At 29.6% G+C, this 23,191-nt stretch overlaps 1 protein-coding gene and 2 non-coding genes across 3 annotated transcripts; all 3 read left to right on the forward strand.

The window, feature by feature from the left end:
- Window positions 1-1,721: 1,721 nt before the first annotated feature.
- On the forward strand, window positions 1,722-13,394 carry LOC145952795 (uncharacterized). Its single transcript, XM_083065784.1, has 2 exons — window positions 1,722-7,143; window positions 7,221-13,394. Exon 2 carries the CDS (start codon window positions 8,074-8,076, stop codon window positions 8,701-8,703), a length of 630 nt encoding a protein of 209 aa, XP_082921910.1. The 5' UTR covers window positions 1,722-7,143; window positions 7,221-8,073; the 3' UTR covers window positions 8,704-13,394.
- On the forward strand, window positions 1,867-2,061 carry LOC114916718 (U2 spliceosomal RNA). Its single transcript, XR_003805319.1, has one exon. It is a non-coding gene; the product is annotated as a U2 spliceosomal RNA (small nuclear RNA).
- On the forward strand, window positions 3,527-3,687 carry LOC114916716 (U1 spliceosomal RNA). The gene has a single exon (XR_003805317.1). It is a non-coding gene; the product is annotated as a U1 spliceosomal RNA (small nuclear RNA).
- Window positions 13,395-23,191: the final 9,797 nt, after the last annotated feature.

A 23,191-nucleotide genomic window follows, 5' to 3' on the forward strand; every position in this document is an offset into this window, starting at 1 on the left:
CCTGTGACGACCCAATGAACACCAAAGTAGACAATACATCGAATACGATGACCTTAATGATGACAATGGACTTACAATCAGAACATTGGCGCTAGAAGGAGGGCCTAGGCCACTCTTGGCCTTTAACATCGAATAGGGGGCTTGTTCCGATATGCCTAAAAAAGTCACACATTGTAATTGTGACGGCGCAATGATTATTTGTTGTGTTGATGGGATACGATAATATGATCCTATCTATTATCTTATTCTATTGGTGTAGTATATTGTCTATCATGAATGGGAGATATGATAGTGTTATCCTAAAACTCTGATGGCCCAACAAGCACCAAAACGGATAATACCTCGAATACGGTGATCCTAATGATAACAATGGACTTACAGTCAGAACATTGGCACTGGAAGGAGGGCCTGAGCCACTTTTGTCCCTTAGCATCAACTACAGGCTTGTTCCGATATTCCTAAAAAAGTCTCACATCGTAACCGTGACAACCAACCGATTATTTGTTGTGCCGATGGAATATGATAATATTATTCTATCTTTTATCTTATTCTATTTGTGTAGTGTATTGTCTATCATGAACGGGAGATATGATAGGGTTATCATATCATATTTGGTGTAGTATGGGGAAGTTGGGCTAAGAATTATTAGAATAGGATAAGCTCTCCTCATTTTTTATATACATTATCTCATATATTATATTATATAATACTATTTTTTTTATATTAAATATTATATTATAAAAATAACAATATATATAATAAATATATAACATATAAATTAAATATTAATTTTATAAATATTTTATATAATTGTAGTTTATATATCAATATATAATATTATAGTACATATCACAATGTATATATTTATTTATATAATATATATTATAAAATTTTCTTGGAATATTTTATTTTATATATAATTATTATAATTTGAAATGTAAAATTAAAATATATTATTTACTAAAATATTAAAATGAAAAATATTATTTAAAGGAAAATATGAAAAATAATTATAATTTAGAAAATTAATTAAATAGATGGAAATTTATTTTTATATAATATAGTTAAAAATATGTTTCTTAATTAAACTTTTAAAATAATTAAATTTACATTTATTTTTTAAAACTTATATGTAATTTTGTTGTATTTTTTTTATTTAAACATAATTTATGTCATATCTTATTGATTTATATTAAATACAAAATATATAACAGAATAATATTATCTACTTTACCACTATGATGCATACTAACACTGAATATGATTAAAACTTATTCTACTCTTATCACATCCACTCTTATCTTTTCCTATCCTATTCTCATATCATATTCTAAACTTTTAAAAATCAAAATCAAAATCGTATGATTATCAATTTATCATGTTATACAGATTAAAAATATAATTAATTCTATTTTTAACTTCAACTTTTCCCTTTTTTTACCTATTCAACCTTAACGTGTCAAAATTTGAGATTAGTCAAATTTTATTATTTTAAACTTATTAGAATTTTTTTTTTCAGGAAAAAAGTATATGAGACATTTGTTTCAGTATTGCATTCTTGAATCACATTCTTAAAATTATTTTAATCAAAATTTTATTTTTGAGTATATTTAAAAATCTTGTTTGATTAAATTTTAATATTTCTAAGAATATTTGTTACTTGTTAGCAATCATATCTAATATAATTGGATTCAGGTGACTGAAGGAACAGGAATTGGGCGTTGTGGTGAAGAAAACAAAGTCTACCTGTGGTGGCTACTGATGTTCAGTATTAAACTGCTCATGTTCAAGTCCCACACTGCTGAGGAGAAAGAATATGCAAAGTAGAATTGAGAATAAAAGAAACAGCGTGTGAGTTTACAAAGCATACCTTTCTCGGCCTTTTGGCTAAGATCAAGTGTAGTATCTGTTCTTATCAGTTTAATATCTGATATGTGGGCCATTGGTCCACATGATATTAAATTTATTTTTTAAGGGGAGAGTCCATCACAGTAGCTTGCTACTGGGCCTCTCATGTGTTGCCTATGCGTTGCACTATAGCTTGGGCTTGACACACCCCACCAACTAAGTCCAAATGTATTTATGTCTTTTATTTTCTTATTAAATTTGGGCCTGATACATCCTACCAACTAAGTTCACATGTATTTATGTCTTTTATATGCTTATTAAATTCAATAGAAATTGAGCATTGAGCACCAACAACTTATGAATAATTTTGCTTTAACATGATTTCTTTACATTAAAGCCTAAAATGTTAGTTTGAATAAATATCTAACATTTGAATAAATATCATATTTAAGCTGTCAAAAAAGAATAAATTCATGTTTAAGAGAAATAAATTTGTCTTCTCAAAATTAGTATGTATAAGAGAAATAAGCTTGTCTTTTCAAACCTGGATTATCCTTCTAGTCTCAACAATTATAAGCAGGTATTGTTCTTTTTCAAAGCTTTATTGTTTACTTCTTTTCTTGGATTGGGAAAATTCAGTAATTCTCATGACTAATACTGGTATTTTTTCCTGAGTTATATTCTTTATATATTATGTGATTTGTATTGATGAATAATTTATTATATTCATTTTGTAACTAGATGCAAGACTTTTTTTTAATATACAAAAGTAGCATGCGTGAAATTATAATTATTTTAATTAACAAAATTAATTCATATTTTTGTTTAGAAATAAATTAGCTGCATAATGATGACACAATTTAGTGTCATTAAGAATTAGTTAAAGCATATTGCATATCTTATCTTTCAAGGTAAAAGCAAGTTGTGTTGGATATGTTTATTAGGTACAGAACTTTCACTTGTTAATCTTATTTTTATGGGCTTAGCGTGTTTAAATTGGTTGATTTTAATTTTAAAAAGAAAAAGAATAGTTGTTTCAGATTTCACCTTTAGATATAGCCATTAAACATTCAACATCTAGAACAAAGAAAACTGGATTTAACTTTTGTAAAATTATTTTTTTAACCATGATATTACAATAAGTAATTAAATGTTTGAATAAGTAATTAAATTTAAGAGAAATAATTTCGACTTTTCATGCCTGGATGATTAAATTTCAACTGGTTTATATTTTTTTTTTCAAGGTTTTATTGTTTAGCAAAATTCACTAAAATTAATGACTAATACTGATTTTTTCCTATACTTAACTTGATTTTTTTTATGAATAATTTATTGTGTTCATCATGTAAATGAATATTTGTTCCTTTGGAAGTTGGAAATTAAAATAAATTTTACTCATTATTATTGGTGTTTCTGAAATATTATAGGTTTTTATACTTAACATTTTGTTTCTGTATTAAATTTTAATATTAGAGATTATGATAATCTTAAAATCTTTCATATGATGAAATAATTTCCTTTATGAGAATTGATCCAGTCATTCAGGATTAAAATGTCAGAGGTTTGTAGTCAAAATTATTAGTGCAGGGAAATATGAGTTTTAGTCCCACATTGGTGAATATAGGGGGAAGTGTGAGGAACATGAGCTATAAAAGAAATGTGTGTGTGCATGTACAACATACTTACCTGGATGGGGTCAATGGGTGACCAAAAAGGCCCATGGCCTAGGGTAGTGACCTCCATTGCACTTAGGAGGGGTGCTATTCTAAGGTCTGTCCAAGTGATAGAGCCTACATCATAATTTGTGGCAGAGGGGGCCTGCGTTCGCGCGGCCCTCACCAGTTTAGTTCAAATTTTGCTTGCTTTGTGTTTGGGCTATTTTATATCTTTGACGTTGGTGAAAATTATTTATTGGTGCTTATGAAAATTATACTTAAGAATGTTGTATATAGGAAGTTATGTTGGATATGGAGTTGACCTGTCTATGTTTTTTCTGTATAAAATCTATTTTGTTGGAACTTATCAGGTTTTTTTTAATAGAATTTTTTATTTTAAATCTTAAAGATATATTAAGGTTTTATATGATAAATCTGCTGAGTTTATGTAGTATATTTTACTTTCTGAATTTTGTATTTAGTTCATGGTCCATTTAAAAATTGTTAATATAAAATATTTCTATTAATAATTCGAAGATACCAACAAATGTATTAATCTTATTTTTAAATGTTTATATGAAGTACTAGTTAGGTTGAATCAAAATATGAAGTACTAGTTAGGTTGAATCAAAATATGAAGTACTAGTTAGGTTGAATCAATAAATTAGACGGCTAAATGCACTTATAGAAACTTATTATCAAAATGGGGCTGTTTTGAAACATTTTACACCTTTGAGACTCTTTTACTGGGTGTCGCTATAGGCCAACGCGACACCCATGACACGTTTTTTTTTTGGCTTGGTTGGGCTGGATCAGTGTCGTTATCAGCTGGTCCACCACAGCTGATGGACTTAAAAAAATTATGTAGCCCATAGTAACACTGGGTAAACAAAAAAATAAAAAAAGGAAAATAATAATAATATAAAATAAATATAGTAAAATGAACTATTTATTATATAATTATAAAAAGAAAATTAAGTTTTAAAAAAACGTAATTTTAAAATAAATAAAATGTATTTTTTTAACACAGGTGCTGTGACCCATAGCACCTGAGTGAAGCTATGGGCCATAGCACCCCAATTTAAATTTTTTTTCTTCGTTTTTTTAATTATTTTATACATTTTATTATTTATTTTTTAAAATTTACATTTTTTTCTTATTTCAATCTTTTTTTCCCTTTTTACCCTTTATTCTTTTTATAAATTTGTAAAAAATTTTATATTATAAAAATATTAGCTATATTTTTATAATTGGCGCTATGAGCCATAGCGCTTGAGTGGAGCTATGGACCATAACGCCCTAATATTTTTTTTTTCGCTTTTAAATTATTTTTTATATTATATTACTTATTTTTTAAAATTTACATTTTTTTTTTAATTTTAATCCTTTTTTTCCCTTTTATCTGTTATTTTTCTATAAATTTCTAAATAAATTTAATATTTAAAAAATATTAGCTATATTTTTATAATTGGCGCTATGGGTCATAACTTTTGGATGGAGCTATGGGCCATAGTGCCCCAATTTAAAAAAACGTAATTTTAAAATAAATAAAATGTATTTTTTTTAACACAGGCGTTGTGGCCCATAGCGCCTAAGTGAAGCTATGGGCCATAGCGCCCCAATTTAATTTTTTTTTTCGTTTTTTTAATTATTTTATACATTTTATTACTTATTTTTAAAATTTACATTTTTTTCTTATTTTAATCTTTTTTTCCCTTTTTACCTGTTATTTTTTTTATAAATTTGTAAAAAAAATTTATATTATAAAAATATTAGCTATATTTTTATAACTGGCACTATGGGCCATAGCGCCCCAATATTTTTTTTTTGTTTTTAAATTATTTTTTATATTATATTACTTATTTTTTAAAATTTATATTTTTTTCTTATTTTAATTATTTTTTCCCTTTTATCCGTTATTTTTCTATAAATTTCTAAATAAATTTAATATTTAAAAAATATTAGCTATATTTTTGTAATTGGCGCTATGGGCCATAGCTTTTGGGTGGAGCTATGGGCCATAGTGCCCCAATTTGTATTTTTATTTTTTTCGTTTTTAAATTAATTTTTACATTATATTACTTATTTTTTAAAATTTACAATGTTTTCTTATTTCAATCCTTTTTTTCCCTTTTATTCATTATTTTTTTATAAATTTCTAAACAAATATTATATTTAAAAAATATTAGATATATTTTTAAAACTGGAGCTATGACCCATAGCGACTTCAGTTTTTTAAAATTTTTATTAAATTATTTATGTAGATGTCGCTATAGGTGATGTAGACTGTTGCAGTATATATACCTCCCTGGGTTCTGATAAATCACATCGATATCTCTACTTTATTTGTTGTTTTTGTTACTGTATTTGTTATTTATCGACTAAATCAGTCTGATTGGTTCTTTGTTCCTGTTTAGTTGAGTTTTAAATTCTTATTTATGATTGAAATTTATTGTAGTTTAAATAAGTTGTATGTATTTGTACTAATATTTGAATTTTATTTCAGATATTATGGATCAAATTATAGCTTATATTTACACTGGAAGGATGTATGAAAGTCCAGAAGGTGTAACATTTGAGGGACAAAAAAAGGGATGTATATTAAGCGAGGTTTAACTTTGGATTTATTAAAAAGAAGGATTCACAACAAATTTCATCTTAAGTCAAATCAAGTTATATTATCTGTAACTTACAGATTTGTTGTTTCACAGCATGATGAGAACATATATTCTTCATTGGAATTGAGTGACGATGATGATGTACAATGCATGATAGAAGGTTTTATCGGTCAGAATGTGATGCCAATAATGGAATTACCTGCTGAAATAGGTAACTCAGAATCTTCTACAATTTCGTTAGAAAATTTGTCAATTGAACGATCACCGGTGATGACAAGAGACGAAGATGAAGATGACGAAGATGATGAAGACTATCATGTTTCATTGTTATATGAAAGCATTGATGAATCAAATGAAGATGAAATAGAAAATTGTGAAGCATCTGATAGTGACGTGGAGTCAGATGCTATTGTTCAAAGTCCAATGGTTGAACCAATTTCAATGTATCCATCTACTGAAGGTAACTTTTGAAAATTAAATTTCTCAATAATTTATGTTATTGTATTGACAAATTTAGTTTAAATTTTAATTGTCTAAAATTTGTATTATTCGTTTAAAAAATTTAGTTTAAATTTACATTATTTAATTTTATATATTTACTATGATTGAATTAGGTGGAAGTCAATTTTGGGGTAATTTACCTCACTACACTAACATCAATTGGAGTCATCCAGATGAAGAAGAAATCCCAGGCATGGATGTGGCTAATAATTGGTTTATTGGCGAAGATTTATATGTTGGATTGGAGTTTGAGAATAAAGATGCAGTAAAAAATGCAGTAAAGCAAAATGCAATGATAATGCATCAGAGTTTTTATGTGGTTGAATCGAAAACGACAAAGTGGGTTGTTAGATGTCCAAATGCGCATGATGGATGTGGATGGTACATGAGAGCTATTGAGTCAAAGAAATCTGACAAGTGAAAAGTGACTCAATGGGGTGGACGTCATACATGTTTGAACATGTCTTTGTCACAAGATCATAATAAGTTAGATTCTGAGCTAATTGCATCATTTATACAAGGTAAGTTCTGCAACTGAAACTTATAATATTATATTAATAATAATTTATATCACTGATTTTGAATATTTAATATGTAGGAATGGTTAACCAAGATCCAGCAGTCAAGATTAGCCTTATCCAAGAGAGAATAACATCTCAAACTGGGTTTAAGGTATCTTATAGGAAGGCTTGGATGGCTAAACAAAAAGCAATTGTTAAAATATTTGGTGATTAGGAAGAATCTTATGCTTTTTTACCCCGGTGGCTTAAATACATGAAGGAAATTGCGCCAGGATCCTTTTATGATCTGTGTCATGATGAGTTTTTCGTTGGTGATCGTCGTCATCGTGGTTACCGTCAGTTTCACAGGTTATTTTGGACATTCAAGCCGTGTTGTGATGCATTTGATTATTGTAAACCCCTGATACAAGTTGATGACACTCTTCTGTATGGGAAGTATCGAGGCACATTGCTCATTGCCACAACACAGGATGGTAATAACAATGTTCTTCCTCTGGCATTTGCTGTGGTGGAAGGGGAAACATTACTTGCGTGGTCGTGGTTTTTGGCTCATTTGCGGCTACATGTTACAAATAAACAAGGAATATGCTTAATTTCTGATCGACATCGTAGCATTAAATCGGTCATTGACAACGAGGCACTTGGTTGGAGACCGCCAAATGCATATCACAAGTACTGCATTAGGCACATTGCAAGTAATTTTAATACTTGATTTAAGGATGCCAAACTAAAACAACAACTTGTGAAGTTAGGTAAGACAAATTATTTTCAAATTATTCGTCATTTCATTATTCTAATTGGTTCATTTGATTTTTCTATGCAGGGTATACACCATGTAAACACATTTTTGATCGTAATCTGGAAAAGTTTTGTCAATCTAGCCCTGATGTTCAAAGGTGGATAGGAGGAGTATCAAAAGAAAAATGGAGCATGGCATACGATGCAGATGGTCAGAGATACGGTCACATGACAACAAATTTGTCTGAATGTGTTAATAAAGTTTTAAAGGACTGTAGAAATCTGCCTATCACTGCATTAGTGCGATCGACTTATACTAGGTGCGCTGAGTATTTCAGTACTCGTGGTAGTCGTGCTTTATCTGAAGTTTCATCAGGGAAAGTTTTTGTTTCTAAATTGGTTGAGGCTTTGCAAAAAAATCAAGAAGATGCTTGTTCCCACCAAGTTTGTAGATATGACATTCAAGCTTTAAAATTTGAGGTTGAAGAGGCATTTGATCCAGTAAGACAAACAGGGGGAAAGAAATGGGTAGTTAATCTAAATGAACGATACTGTCAATGCAGAGAGTTTACAGCATTTCACTATCCTTGTTCTCATGTTATAGCTGCATGTGGTGTCGTTAGCATTGATTACTACCAGTTTATAGATCCAGTTTACACAACTGATTATGTTTTAAGAGCCTATTCTGGTCTTTGGGAACCAATCAGAAATGAAGACTTAATCCCTCCAAGTGATGACGAATGGATACTTGTCCCAGATCCAACATCTGTGCGTGGGAAAGGCCGACCAAAATCAACTAGAATTAGAAACGAAATGAACTAGGTTGAAAGCTCAACGTGACGACAAAAATGTGGTATATGTAAACAAGAAGGTCACAACAGGCGCAATTGTCCGAGAATATGTAACCGTGATGATTAGTGTATAATTTTTTTTCCATGATTACAATTTTTTGAAAGTTAATGAAATAGTTCATAAATATACAATGTCTAATCCTCATCCTCCTCATCTTCGTCATCTTCGTCATCATGATGACCTACTCCTCTAACAGTACCAGGAGTGAGAATGCATCGTCGTCGTCTCTCTCTTGCCGCCCTTTGAGGATTCCGACGAACATGTAGTTGTTGTGGCTCCGATGGTGGATGACTAGCCTCCGCTGAAAACTGTGGTTGCAAATCCACCCCTGTAACATCAAATTTAAAACACAAATTTACATTATTAATAATAAACAAAAGAATTAAATAATGGACAAATTTATTTAATTTTATATTACCTGATGTATAAGCATGACTGATATAAGCATCATCATATGGAATACGATAAGGGGCTTGCTGACTCTGCTGTGTGTCATTGTGTGGGCCACTTGGTTGTGGAGTTGCAAAAGGAGATTGCCCTAATATGGCCATCATCTCTGACGAGATGAAGGGCTCGGGTGATGCTGCGGCCGTGTGCTCGGGTGATGCTGTGGGCGACTCCTCTAAACCAAGTGACTGACAAATATTTGTCGTCGTCATCGGAACCGATGTCTCGAAACCTGGTGGGTGCGGTGGATGGTACCAATATGTGTTCTGGGAGAGAGAAGGATAAGTGAAATCCTGTGAAGGAACATAATACATCCCTTCCGGTCTGTCTAGCACTGCATGGTATATCTGGTCCATAGCCTGAACTGGCGTTCTTTGTCGTGCTAATCCTGCTGCCTCCCTAGAGGATGGAGGAACATTGAATGTCCCCATGTCATATGACTCCGAAGGAGGGGGTGCTTCCTCAGCTGGCTCAACGACACGTGCTAGATAGTCATCAGATATCGATAAAAATCGATTAGTTTGCTCTGTGACTGCCTCCAGCAAAAACTCATCTCTGCCAGCAGGGGAAGCCAAGTAGGCCAAACACTCAGCTACATCTCCCTACATATACAACAAATTTCATAAATAATTATGAACTTTATATTTAGACAAAATAGTGTATTAAAATATAATTACTAAAGTGCACATACCAGAACTGAGATCAAGGTGCGGCTTCCCTTTCCTCCGGTACCATCTCATGTATTCGGAATTCGGACCTAATAGTCCGACCTGTGGAGGAGTAGGTGTGAAGTGATATGCATATCGATGACCCCAATGCTCTAATGCTGGACTTAATATTGTAGCCCAGTCATCTTCAACCTTACCGCGTAAGGTCAATGCATGCACATTTGCAGGAGTCATTGGAGGATGTGGAATTGGTTGTTGGCAACCAAATTGCCTCATCACCCTATCCGGTTGATGCCATTCACAAATACAGAGACAAAGTAAGGGGATTACAGAACCCCAAATCTGCATCCCCTGTGTGCAATCAGCGGGCATCTGTTCAGCAGGGGGATATGGCTGCCAAATTATCTGTAAAATAAACTTTTTAATTATAAAATTAAAATACAATTAATATTTATAAAGTTTTTTTTAAAACTACAAAACGTTAATTACTTACCGATTTCCTAGTAGTACGATCAAAGTATTTGCGATAATATTTTATATCATCGCTCATACTTATTTTGGTCCCTGTGTTTGACCACCTGAAAAAACATATTGTAAATAATTAAATAATGTTTTAATAACTGATTAATTGTCAAAATATAAAGTTCTAAAGTTGCTCGTACCTTAAACCAATTGGACTGGCTGGAGGAATAGGTGGAAATGGTGAAGACAGAATGGTTGGGAATCGTTCCCATGCCCATAACTGTAATAAAAGGGTAAATCCACCACAGCTTGGGGTTTTGTAATCGGTTGAGGTGCATAAATTCCGATACAAATATCCAAGCACAGCTGCACCCCATGCATAAGTCCTAATAATATCAAAATCGCGCAAAAACAGCAACCATTGTAAGGGCACATACGCTGAAGATCTATCGGGAACAAGCACTCCTCCTAGATAACGTAATATCCAGGCTCTAGCATAACGAACCAAGACATCTACATCATCTATGTCATCAGCAATGTCCCCAAAGATTGCTGCCAACCAAGATAGCCTAACGCGATATCCTTTTATTTCAGACTGTGGTGGAACAACCCCTAACAACTCCTCAGCTGCATAAAATCAAACAAAAAATTTAACTATTATTAATATTAACAATATACTATAAATTTACAAATAATTTAAAGTCAAGTTATAATTACCTAATTCCAATATATTTGGACTGCCTCGAGATAATACCGGTTCACCATCAACCGGAAGACCAACAAGCATGCCAACGTCTTGAAGAGTAATTGTGCACTATCCGAATGGCATGTGAAATGTATGTGTCTCTGGTCACCATCGCTCTACCAAAGCCGTTAGCAAACCAGGACTAACTTTGATATAATTCAGACGCGCTATCCATCCGAAACCAGCTTGATCTAGTAACAGAATTATTTGTTGTGGAACTCCTGCAATTCTAGTGCGCGACAGAGCAACACGTCGTGCTACTAGTCTCCTGTCTTCATCTCTGTTCCAAACATGCTGTGACACATGTATATTTTGCAACGATAATAAATCATCGTCGACTGGTCCACATGTCACACGCATACCCGTAGAAGATGATGATGATGCCATCTATAACAAAATGTAATAAAATGAATTATTTTAAAACATATAATTTATTTTTTAAATTTCATTAACAATATTATACCAAAATAATAAATAATAACACACTAACATGATATATAATTTTCAAATAAATCACAATAATTAATAAATTAAATAAATAATTTGATAAAGCCTATACCGACTACTTAATTTTAAGAGAAAAAAAATATTAAAACTCAAAATAATAAATACCTGGTAATACCTGAGATGAGGAAATCCATCAACAAATCCAAAGAAACCAACAATAATCTGAAAAAAATTAAAAAAAAAAAATAACAGTTATAAAAAATGGAAAATAAATATTTGGGGTAATTAATTTTCACTTAACTTCTAAATGTCTTTTAAAAATGCGCTTGATGTACAAACCATTATGGTAATTAATTAATATATGCATTTATGGAATGAATTAAAATAAAACTTCAAATATTTTATTAAATTAAAAAATGACATTCAAATATTTGTTGATATTAAATAAGGTATATTTGAATATTTCTTAACAATCTACTTTTGGTTTAAAAAACGTATCTTCAAAAAGGTTCTTAAAGCAATTTAAAATATAAATATAAATAAATATTTTTTTAAAATAAATAAATACAACACACAATTAAATTAAATAAATTAAAAATTTAAATAAACTTATTTTGTAATTAAATAAAAATACAACATAATTAAATTAAATAAATTCAAAATTTAAATAAATATAAATCACACAGAAATAAAATTAAATCATTTTAAATTTATAATTATTTATTTTTTTAATAAACATAAATTACACAGAAATAAATTATATCAATTTATAATTTAAATATAATTATTTACGAAAAAAATTTAAATTAAGCAAAAATAAATTAAAGCTATTTCAAATATAAATAAAATATTTTTTTAATTAAGATAAATAACACAGAATTAAATTAAATCAATTTAAAATAACAGTTATAACAATATTTTTTCACTACAAATTAATTTGCAATTAATTCGGAATATTTATAATATTAATTTACATGTCTTTTTTTACTTTTTTTTTATAATAATAACTAACATAACAGATAAATAAATTAATTAAAAAATAATTACAATTTTTAAATTAAATAACATAACAGTTAAATAAAATTATTTAACACGTAATTAATATTGCATAAATAACACAGAATATAAATAAATAATTTTAATATCAACTATATTTATTAATTCAAATAAAACTATTATAATCACACACAAAAAATTTATCAGTTAAAACCTACTTAAAAGAAATATCATTAAACATAAACAAAATATAGAATTAAATTTTGATTAACAATTATTAAGTAAATAAAATATTCAAATTTAAATACCCTATAGCGACTTTTAAATATTTAAAAAAAAAACTGAAAATAAAATTTACCTCAAATGAAGAAACTTACGAGCACCAGCAATCCAAATAAATAATTACCTAATTAAAAAGTATAAATTATTATTAACCAAAACGTAATATAAATAAAACAAATTTAATAAAATAAATTTTTAAAAATAAAGTAAAAAATAAACAAAGAAACTTACCGGAGAAGGAGGACAAAACGAAAGTGAAAGTGGGGGAGGGGGGGACCATCTGCATTTTATAACTGTAAAAAAATGATTTTTTAACCAAAGTGCCACGTGTCAGCGTGTCATTGGTCACGCCTGTGGTGAATTTATGAGGCGCTATGAACCCTAACGCCTCAGAGGCGCCCTGGGCCACGTGTCAGCGTGTCATTGATCACGGCTGCGGTGAATTTATGAGGCGTCATGGGAGGCGCTATGAACCCTAACGCCTCAGAGGCGCCCTGGGCCATAGCGCCCCAAATTTATATATATTTGTTTTCGTTTTTAATTTTATTTCACATTATATTACCTCTTTTTTAAAATTAAAATTTTTATAAATTTCAATTCTTTTTTGCTTTTTTATCAGACATTTTTTTATAAATTATTTTTCATATTTAATATTTATTAAATATTAAATATATTTTTAAAAAGACGCCATGTGAGGCGCTATGAGCCCTAACGCCTTAGAGGCGTCATGGGCCATAGCACCCCAGTTTTTACATTTTTTTTTTCATTTTTAAATTTATTTCACATTATATTACTTCATTTTTTAAGTTTATATTTTTTAAAATTTCAATTGTTTTTGTCTTTTTTATCAGACATTTAAAAAAAAAATATTTTTCATTTTTTTTATTTATAAAATATTAAATATACTTTTTTTAAAAGACTCCATGGGAGGCGCTATGAGCCCTAATGCCTTAGAGGCGTCATGGGCCATAGCGCCCCACTTTTTTAATTTTTTTTCGTTTTTAAATTTATTTCAGATTATATTAGTTCATTTTTTAAGTTTATATTTTTTAAAATTCCAATTTTTTTTTTCTTTTTTATCAGACATTTTTTTATAATCTTTTGTATTTTTAAATTTATAATAATCTATTTTTTATATTATTTATATAAAAGTGTTGTTATAGGCTACAACGACGTTATTTTAAGCCGAATTGAGTCGCTATAGCCTATAGCGACTCTTTAAAGGTCTCCACCAGCTACAGCGACTCGTTTAATTTGGCGTTCATGACTTATATTCAGACCCAAAATTGCCACGTGTCATGGGTGTCACTATGACCCATAGCGACACCCAATAAAAGAACCCCAAAGGTGTAAAATGTTTCAAAACAGCCCCATTTTAGTAATAAATTTCTAAAAGTGCACTACAATGGTCGTTTAGCAGTATATATTTTGTATCTAACAAAATCTTAAGCTCCTCACATAACAGACAAAATAGTGGTGTCTCTTTGTTGATGACAGAATCTCTTACTCAATCTTACTTGGTTTTAAGCAAGGGATATATACCCAATTTTTTTAAAAATAAATTGATGATATGAAGTTTGTTGTGCAAAAGTGGGTCCCCAAGAAAAAGGTTGAGATAGCTTTCCTCATCAGCATGACATGGAGATATAAGAAGATTTTGAAGCTACATATATGATATGTATATATACAAATATTACATTGACCTCTCACCTCTCAACTTAAATTTGTTTCCTGCACAACTTTCGCTTTCTTTGCAATGCATGGGATCTAAAGTTTTCTAAAATTAAGAAATTAAGACAACTGATTGGTTACCCTTATCTTAAAGTACATAGTTAGGGGTACCCATTTGAACCACCCCCAATAACCAATTTTCTTTTCCTTTTCCCCATCTTTTGATTGGGATTCAATTTCATAGTTAGGGGTACCCATATACTAACTTTAATCCGGCTGGTATTTCGATATCTACTTATCAAATATTATTATATATAAATAACTTTTTAACAAAAATTTATATTAGTTGATTAAGATAAAGTACAATCTCATACAAGATCATAATTAACCGTTAATTTTGTGAAGATTTTCGATGAAATTGCATGTTGTTTATCTTGTTCTTGATATAAATATTTGTTCTTGATATAAATATGCATAAAATGATATAAAGTAAAAGGGAAGGCAGATTCGAATAAATACTATATTCAAATATAAAAATTATATTACTTTAAAATTTCTATATCTATCTTTATTTTATTTTGTTTAGAGTTTAGATCACTAAATGAGTCTTAAAGAAACACAGCCTATATACATTCATTTTCATTTATTTAAATTTAAACTAATGAATATTTTATAAAAATAAATATTATCAATAATCAGCCAATAACTTTTTGCCATGTCACATTTCACTACAAGAAAATTCGCTATTACAGACGGCCAGAATCTGTGGGAAATGCCAAAAATTTGTGGGTAATAGTGCATTTTCGACGGATTACCGATGGACACTAATCCGTCAGTAAATTGCTCGTCTGAAATATTTACCGACGAATTTTTATCCGTGGGTAACTTTTCGACGGATTTTTCCACGGATTTATCCGTGGGTAATTACCCACGGATATATCTGTGGGAAATTACCCTGAAGGAATTTTTCGTGAAAATTATAATTTTTTTTAATTTTAATAAATTTATTAATGTAACAACCCTCATATTTGGCCTCTCAAGGGTTCTATTTCACGATATTTCATTGTTTAGCGTGTTTTATCCTTATTTGTGCAATTTCTGGGAAACTTCCCAGATCAAGGTCACCCATCCCCGTACTACTCTAGGTCAAGCACGCTTAACTGTGAAGTTCTGATGAGTAGGCTACCGAAATGTATATGTATGTTGTCAGTATAACTTGTACAAATTAATTCATTTAAGTCATCCTCAAATATACAATCTCATATTTGTATTGTAATAATAATATATAATAATTTTATATTACAAATAATAATAATAATATATTTAATTATTATTTATTTATATGTACTTACTTTTATAATTAACATCTCCTTATTTTTATTTAAAATTATAATTTAAATTATTTAATTTTATATTTTATAATGATAATATAATTTATAAAACTATAAATATTTATTTATTACATACTCATAAATTAAATTTTAATATTTTAAATAAATTATTAATTAATTTAATATATTTATTTACCTTAAATCAAACATATAAAATTCAAAAAATGTATTTATCCTTGTTTTTTTTTCTTCTAATTATCAACTATTAATAAAATACTAACTTAAAATCTTATCTATTTATATATAATATTCTCATATCAAATTTAAAATCAGATATTAGTTATACAAAAATATTAAGATCATATAGTAAATTGTCAATAAGATTTTAGTTAAATAATTTAAAATAATTAATGTTTCAATTATATTGTTAATTAGCAAATAATTTATTCAAAAACTAATTAATTTTTATATTAATTATTAGTAAAATTTAATAACTTTTAATTTAACAATTAATTGGATCGATAAAATTCAACACACGCCATGAGTTATTGAGCGGAATAACTTTACCAAGAGTTATTTTGTAAGTTATCTTTAATCAAACATATAAAATTCAAAAAATATATTTATCCTTATTTTATTTTTTAATTATCAACCATTAATAAAATATTAACTTAAAATCTTATCTAATAATATCATAATATTTTCATATCAAATTTAAAACTAGTTCTTACATTTTCAACAAATATAAATTTGTCTGAAATATTTCATCAATAATATAGTTTTTCCTACAAAAATTTTCTCATCGAAAATATAAATTTTTCGACAGATTTAATTTTGTTTTATAAGAAATCATCTTCGATTAATATAACATTTTGTATATATGATTTAAGAGTAAAAGATTTTTAATTTAACGGTTGAATTTACAAAATTCACATTTAATATAAAGTTATACGTAATCTTGTAACTGATTTTGTCTAAAAAGTAATAGATAATCATACCCTTAACTGATTTTTATTTTATATATTCTAATTTTATTTGTAATAATATGATTATATATTTAAATAGTTTAATTTTAATAATTTTTTAAGTATATTTTTGTCTTTTCACTTAAATTATTTGAATTTCTATATTTTAATTTGAATTATTTTTTAAGTATATTTTTTTTCTTTTTGTCTTAAATTTTTGAATTTCTATATTGTAATTTTAATAATTTTTTATTTCTATTATTTATTAATTATTTTCTTTTTTAATGTTTTATAACATTATTAAAATTTTATAATTTTAATCTCTATAATTTTATCTTACTTTTTATTTTATAAGTATAATTTGGATTATTCATTTTATAATTAAATTAATTTTTTTAAATTTTTTATGAGTTTACATTCTAAGAATGTATTGAAACCCCTCAATCTTTAATTCTACTGATCGTACTATATGTTATTTTTAAATTTAAACTCCTAAACTTTATTTGTTATGTATGACATTTTATTAAATCCGTCAGAAATTTCGTCAGAAATTCCATCAGTTAAAATTCTGTCGGAAATTCCGTCGGAAATTTCCAACGAATCTAAATCCGTGGAAAATTTCTGACAGATTTTTGTCCGTGGAAAATTATCCGTCGGAAATTTAACTTTTTCTTGTAGTGTTTGAAGCAAAATACAATTACATTTGAACCGTAAGTGTGAAACAGAAGAAATGGTTGTGATTTGTGAAGGAATCCAACAAACCATAGAAAATATCTGTGCTTATAGTCATCTTCTCCATGATTAGGTCTATCGAAAGCATTAGGAGACTCAACATGCACATGCCTTACGTGTGTTTCACCAAATAAAATGCAAATGGCATATATATGACTCCACTAAGCTTCCTTCTAAAAATGCACACTCAGTGCTGCAATATATAATTCAATCTGCTAGCTTTAACATATATCACGAAATTAGTATAAGATATTTTACAGTATATATACCTCTTGTGTTTCAAATAAGATGGAAAACTAGACCTATTATAATTAAAGTGCCAATTAGTTTGAAATATTCACTTTAATAATTTTATCTTTTTCTTTATTTTTAAACGCAATAATCCGTTGACAACTTTTGAGGTGTACATATCCAAATGAGAAGAGAGAGAAAAATAAATAAATAATAAATATAGTAAAAGATATGACTTAAAAATAGTACTCTTTCTCTAGTTATATATAAGTGGAAAAGATTAATCGTACACATTTTAAGAAAGTTAATTAAATGTATTTAATTTTTATAATGTTACATAAATTATGCACTATATTTTTTAAAATATTTTTAATTATGCACTTATAGTAAATAGTGCTCTTATTTATTATTTTAAAAATATTTTAGATTAAAAATATAAGATAAAATTGACTTGAGTGAAATTTATTTATTTTAGTTAAAAATTTGAATATTTTTTTCTTTATATATAAGTTCAGAGAAAATATAAGATTAAAAAAGATCGGTGTCAAATAGATGCAAAATTCACAACGGAAAAAATATGGTGTTGTAACTTTAATTAGCATTCTTTGAGAGAAATTTGGACTTCAATAAATCTTGGACTCCACATTTTCATGAAAATGAAAAGAGCAGATTAAAAAACTGGGTATTACGTTAACATATGAATTAAATAGCTGCCAAAAATTAAATTGACTGAAGCAGCATTAAAGCTCTTTGTCCTACATAATCAATGCTCACTTACTCGTGTCCAAATAAAAATTGGTACGCCCAATTAATTTCTTTCCATTTTAGAAATTATTAAGTCAACATAAGGTAATTCATCTTAATTAACAAGTATTAAATTTTTACTTTTACCAAATTTTAATTAAGAGACTTTAATAAAATATTTAAAAAATCACTCATATTTATGGAGAAAATTTTCTCTACAACAATTTCTTTAAGAATTAAACATCTTTTTGGTCTCCTAAAATATATATAAACGTTTTTATTTCTAATGATCTTCTATTTTTAAAATTGTGTCAAAATTTACCTCCTTCCCTAATTCTTTTAATCCAATTTTACTATTATCTTAATAAGCAAAATATATGTCATCGCACATGTTTACTTGAGCTAATGTTGGACAATCACTTTAATGTTGTGACACATTCTATCTCGCATGTCATAACACATATAATAATATAAAACTAAAATATCTCATATAAATAAAAGGACTCAATCTATACGGGTAGAAAAAGTCACATATTAACATAAACTAAATTTAATGGAACTAACAGAATTATAAAGGAAATTAAATCAACTACTCAATTAAAGAATATAACCAAATCCCGACTAGTCCTAACTAATCCTTAGTATCACATGTCTTATCAGAGCAAAATCCAACGTTAAAATTTAGGCCTCATCACCAACATCCTTAATTAGCACCATGCTAATGATCACTTGCAAAAATCACAAGAAAATACACACAAAAGGAAAGGAAGTGAGAAACATCTTACTTTGGTTCATAGTACAAAAATGTAAATCAGTTAGCCAAATACAAATAACACTTATAATAAGATATAATATACACAGTTACACATCATCATATTTAACATTCATAGCATAATAAGTAACAACAAATAAGATTATAATGCATATGTAATGGACACAAACTACATGTTATATATCATCCATGTGGCGTCAGTAAAAATATCACACTTAGGCATAATCGTTAACAACATACTAGAAAGATATACTACCAGAGTTTGGTCAGGATAGCTAAGTCATGCAAGATACATCCCATATTCACGAGAGTAGGATTGAGACTTCCAAACTGAGTTATGACTAAGGTTGGTTCCCAAGTTTTTACACAAGGGACCTTTCCTGATAGTGTACTCCATATCATACCCTTTCAAAAACATTTTTATACATATGATACATGTCAATCAAACTCAATGCATTACATTCACATGATTTCATAGTTTCATATATCACATGTTCCTCACATCACATTACTCATCATTCATATTCGTATATCCATATATAGATATCATAACTTATCTACATCAGTGTCACAACACATAATTATAGTAATGGGATTCAACATAAGTATAGTAGATAATTTGTAGGTAGGACAACGCCTAGCAGCACACCCCCTACACCTAGCGTGATACCCCTAGAAGATCACATTGGTCTTTATCTAAACTATGTCCAGCATGACTAAGTCCAGGCCCAATAAGAACACCACTGAAAGCTCTCTAGTGTAACATCTCGAATTTTCTACTAGTATAATGGTTAATTATTATTTATTTTTATATTTATTGAGATTATTTTCTTATAGTTATTTTAATGGGTTTTATAGGATGTTTTAAAGGTTTTTAATAATTATTAGTATTTTAATAATAAATATTTATGAGAATTATTTTTGGATAATATTTTGATTTTTAGTAGCCCAGAACAGGTCGTTCTCAAACTGGAACAGGTCGTTCTGGACTACTAAAATGGCCTATAAAGACTAGACTGGAATGGGTCGTTCCAACACATGATTCTATGAGTAAAATGCGAAGCCAGAACGGGCCGTTCTGATTTGGGAACAGGTTGTTCCAGATATGGTCGTTGTAGGTAAAATGTGATTTCAGAACGGGCCGTTCTAGTTTTGGAACAGGCCATTCTGAATGTGAAATTTACGCATGACGAGTGAGTCCAGAACGAGCAGTTCCGAATTTAAAACGGGTCATTCTAGCGACTCTTGATGCTTATAAATAGCATGCTCTGGCACTCCCGAAAGGACTTTTTTTTTCACTTCTGATATCTTTTTTTTCTACACTCTCTGAAGACCAAGTGTGACACCTTACTGCCCTAACACATATATATTGTAATAATGTAAATAAACTAAAGAATAAAATTTTCAACGTTGGTAAAAGGGTTCACACAAAACCTTCATAATTGTTCTTCAATAACTAAAATAATTGAAAATAAAACTTGGAAAGTAAAACTTAAGAGTTTACAAATTATTTTCAAAAGAAAAGGTACAACTCCAAATACATAAAAATTCATATCCTAGAATTCTCTGCCTCAATGTCACAATATCATAGCACACCCACAATTCAATTGTTGGCATTTTAGATGCCACTCAAAGCTGGGTCTTCCTCACCTAAAACATCCACAAATTGTACGATGAGAAAAGAAAACATCTATATGTAAAGTACACAAGGAAAATCCAACACATCATTTCATCATAGGTCATTACTTTACAACCATCTCTATATATTCTAATTCTAACAATCATGCATCAACTACACATCACAAAATTCACAATCATATCAATCCATTACAATTCTTGCAATTAACACTATCATTTTCACATTCATAATCCACACAAATCTTACAATTAACACTATGCCAAGGCCACGCCACAACTAACATAAGTGATACGGGTTAATTGCCTCACTCATCCCACACTATGCCAAGGGAACGCCGTTCTTGTAGCATCACTTACCCAAGGGTCATCTCATCCCTGGTCATATGTGTGAGGAACCACAATCACATTCATAATCCACACGAATCTTACAATTAACCCTATGCCAAGGCCACGCCATATCTAACATAAGTGATACATGTTAATTGTCTCACTCATCCCACACTATGCCAGGGGCACGCCATCCCTGTAGCACCACTTACCCAAGGGTCGTCTCATTCCTGGTCATATGTGTGAGGAACCACAATCATATCACATCAACATCTCATTTCATGTCAACATACTCACGTCATGTTATCAATTCAATATTAAAATAGTAGATATAATGTATACATTTGTACGAAGGCAGCACACCACATTCCATATCTAGATCATCAATTTTATCAAATAATGTAACAATAATATTTATAAATTAATATAAAACCTAATAGAATCATCAATTTAGTAGAATTTAACTCAAATAGTAAAACCTCCCAATTTTTCCAAAACCTAATTCACATGCACTTTTTTACAATTTCGTTCTCTCTCCTAGATCATCATTTTTGCAAATTAAATATATATTTCTAATCCTCAATACATACAGAATCTAATGGGATCATCAATTCCTCAAACAGAAACAATTATAAAATTACCTATAATTCTAAGGGACTCTTTCTCTACCCAATTCCCTCATGTAACTCTGCATACAAATAATCCCTTTTTCTCCCGTACCTCGATAAGTAGTAGCTGAAACTAGAGCAGGATCTAGTTGGTCTCCTCCTCTAGGTTTCCCTTGGTCTTCAGAGAATGTAGAGGGAAAAGAAGTCAGAACTGAAAGGTGTGCTTTTTGGAAGTGTCAGAGCGCTCTATTTATAGGCATTAGGAGTGGCTAGAACGACCCGTTTCAAATCCAGAACGACCCATTGTGGACTTTTCGTCATGTGTAAAATTTCACATCCAGAACGGCCCATTCTGGGGTTACATTTTAACCCATAATGACCATCTTTGGAACGTCCCGTTCCCAACTAGGGTTATAGGCCATTTTGGTGGTTTGGAACGACCCGTTCCAATTTAGGAACAGCCCGTTCTAGGCTACCAAAAATAGGTCTTTTTAGTAGTTTGGAACGGCTCGTTCCAGTTTGGGAATGACCCGTTCTAGGCTACTAAATCACTCATATTGGGCTTTTGGGCCTTCGCACAATCTGTGAAAATCGGGCTGTTACAATTCTCCCCTCCTTTTAGAAATTTCATCCCCGAAATTCACCTGAAAACAAAAATGGGTAGGCTCCTCGCATCTTGCTTGCTAAATCGTAAGTCATAGTCTCTCCAGTCCCCTTTCGAAAACTCTACTAGTAGGAAGATTCATATAACCTCACTACTTCACTGGTGTACATCGCTATCAATCTCTCTAATGAATATCTAATATCAATAAGTGTAAGGTGAGCCATCTTGGTGAGTTTATCCACTATAACCCAAAAAGAATAAAATTTGTTAAGCATCTTAAGGCAAAACTACAACTAAGTTCATAGATACAGAGTCTCACTTCCAAAATGGGATGTCTAAAGGCTGCAAAATTCCTAAAGACTTCTAGCATACTAAACACGAGTACACAAATAACTCTACTCCTCTCTTCACCTTAGGCCACTACACTTCTGCTGCGCTACTCTGATACATCTTAGTAGCTCATAAATAAATGTTAAGAGTACTCTTATGTCCTTCCTCTAAGATCTTATTCCTAAACTCGGGATTACTAGGCACATAGATTCTATTCTTGAACCCCAAAACACCATCAACTTTCACTCGTAAAAGGCTATCTATACCCTACCAATCCTCTCCACTTGGTTCACTAAGAAAGGATCTAACTCCTAGTCTCTCTAATCTCATCTATTAATTTATTAGTCCTTTCCAACATATTCAATCCAATGCTCCTAAGGGTGAGCTCACACATCACACTTAATTCTCTAACCTCAATCAAATCCAACCCTTACATTATCAAAAATGATAGGTGAATG

The sequence above is a fragment of the Cajanus cajan genome, chromosome 10 (genome assembly GCF_000230855.2).
Source record: "Cajanus cajan strain Asha chromosome 10, NIPB_CcT2T_4, whole genome shotgun sequence".
Classification (NCBI taxonomy): Eukaryota; Viridiplantae; Streptophyta; class Magnoliopsida; order Fabales; family Fabaceae; genus Cajanus; species Cajanus cajan.

Coding starts and splice junctions, on each gene's coding strand:
- LOC145952795 (XM_083065784.1), top strand. CDS start 8,074: ATGGCATACGATGCAGATGGTCAGAGATACGGTCACATGACAACAAAT.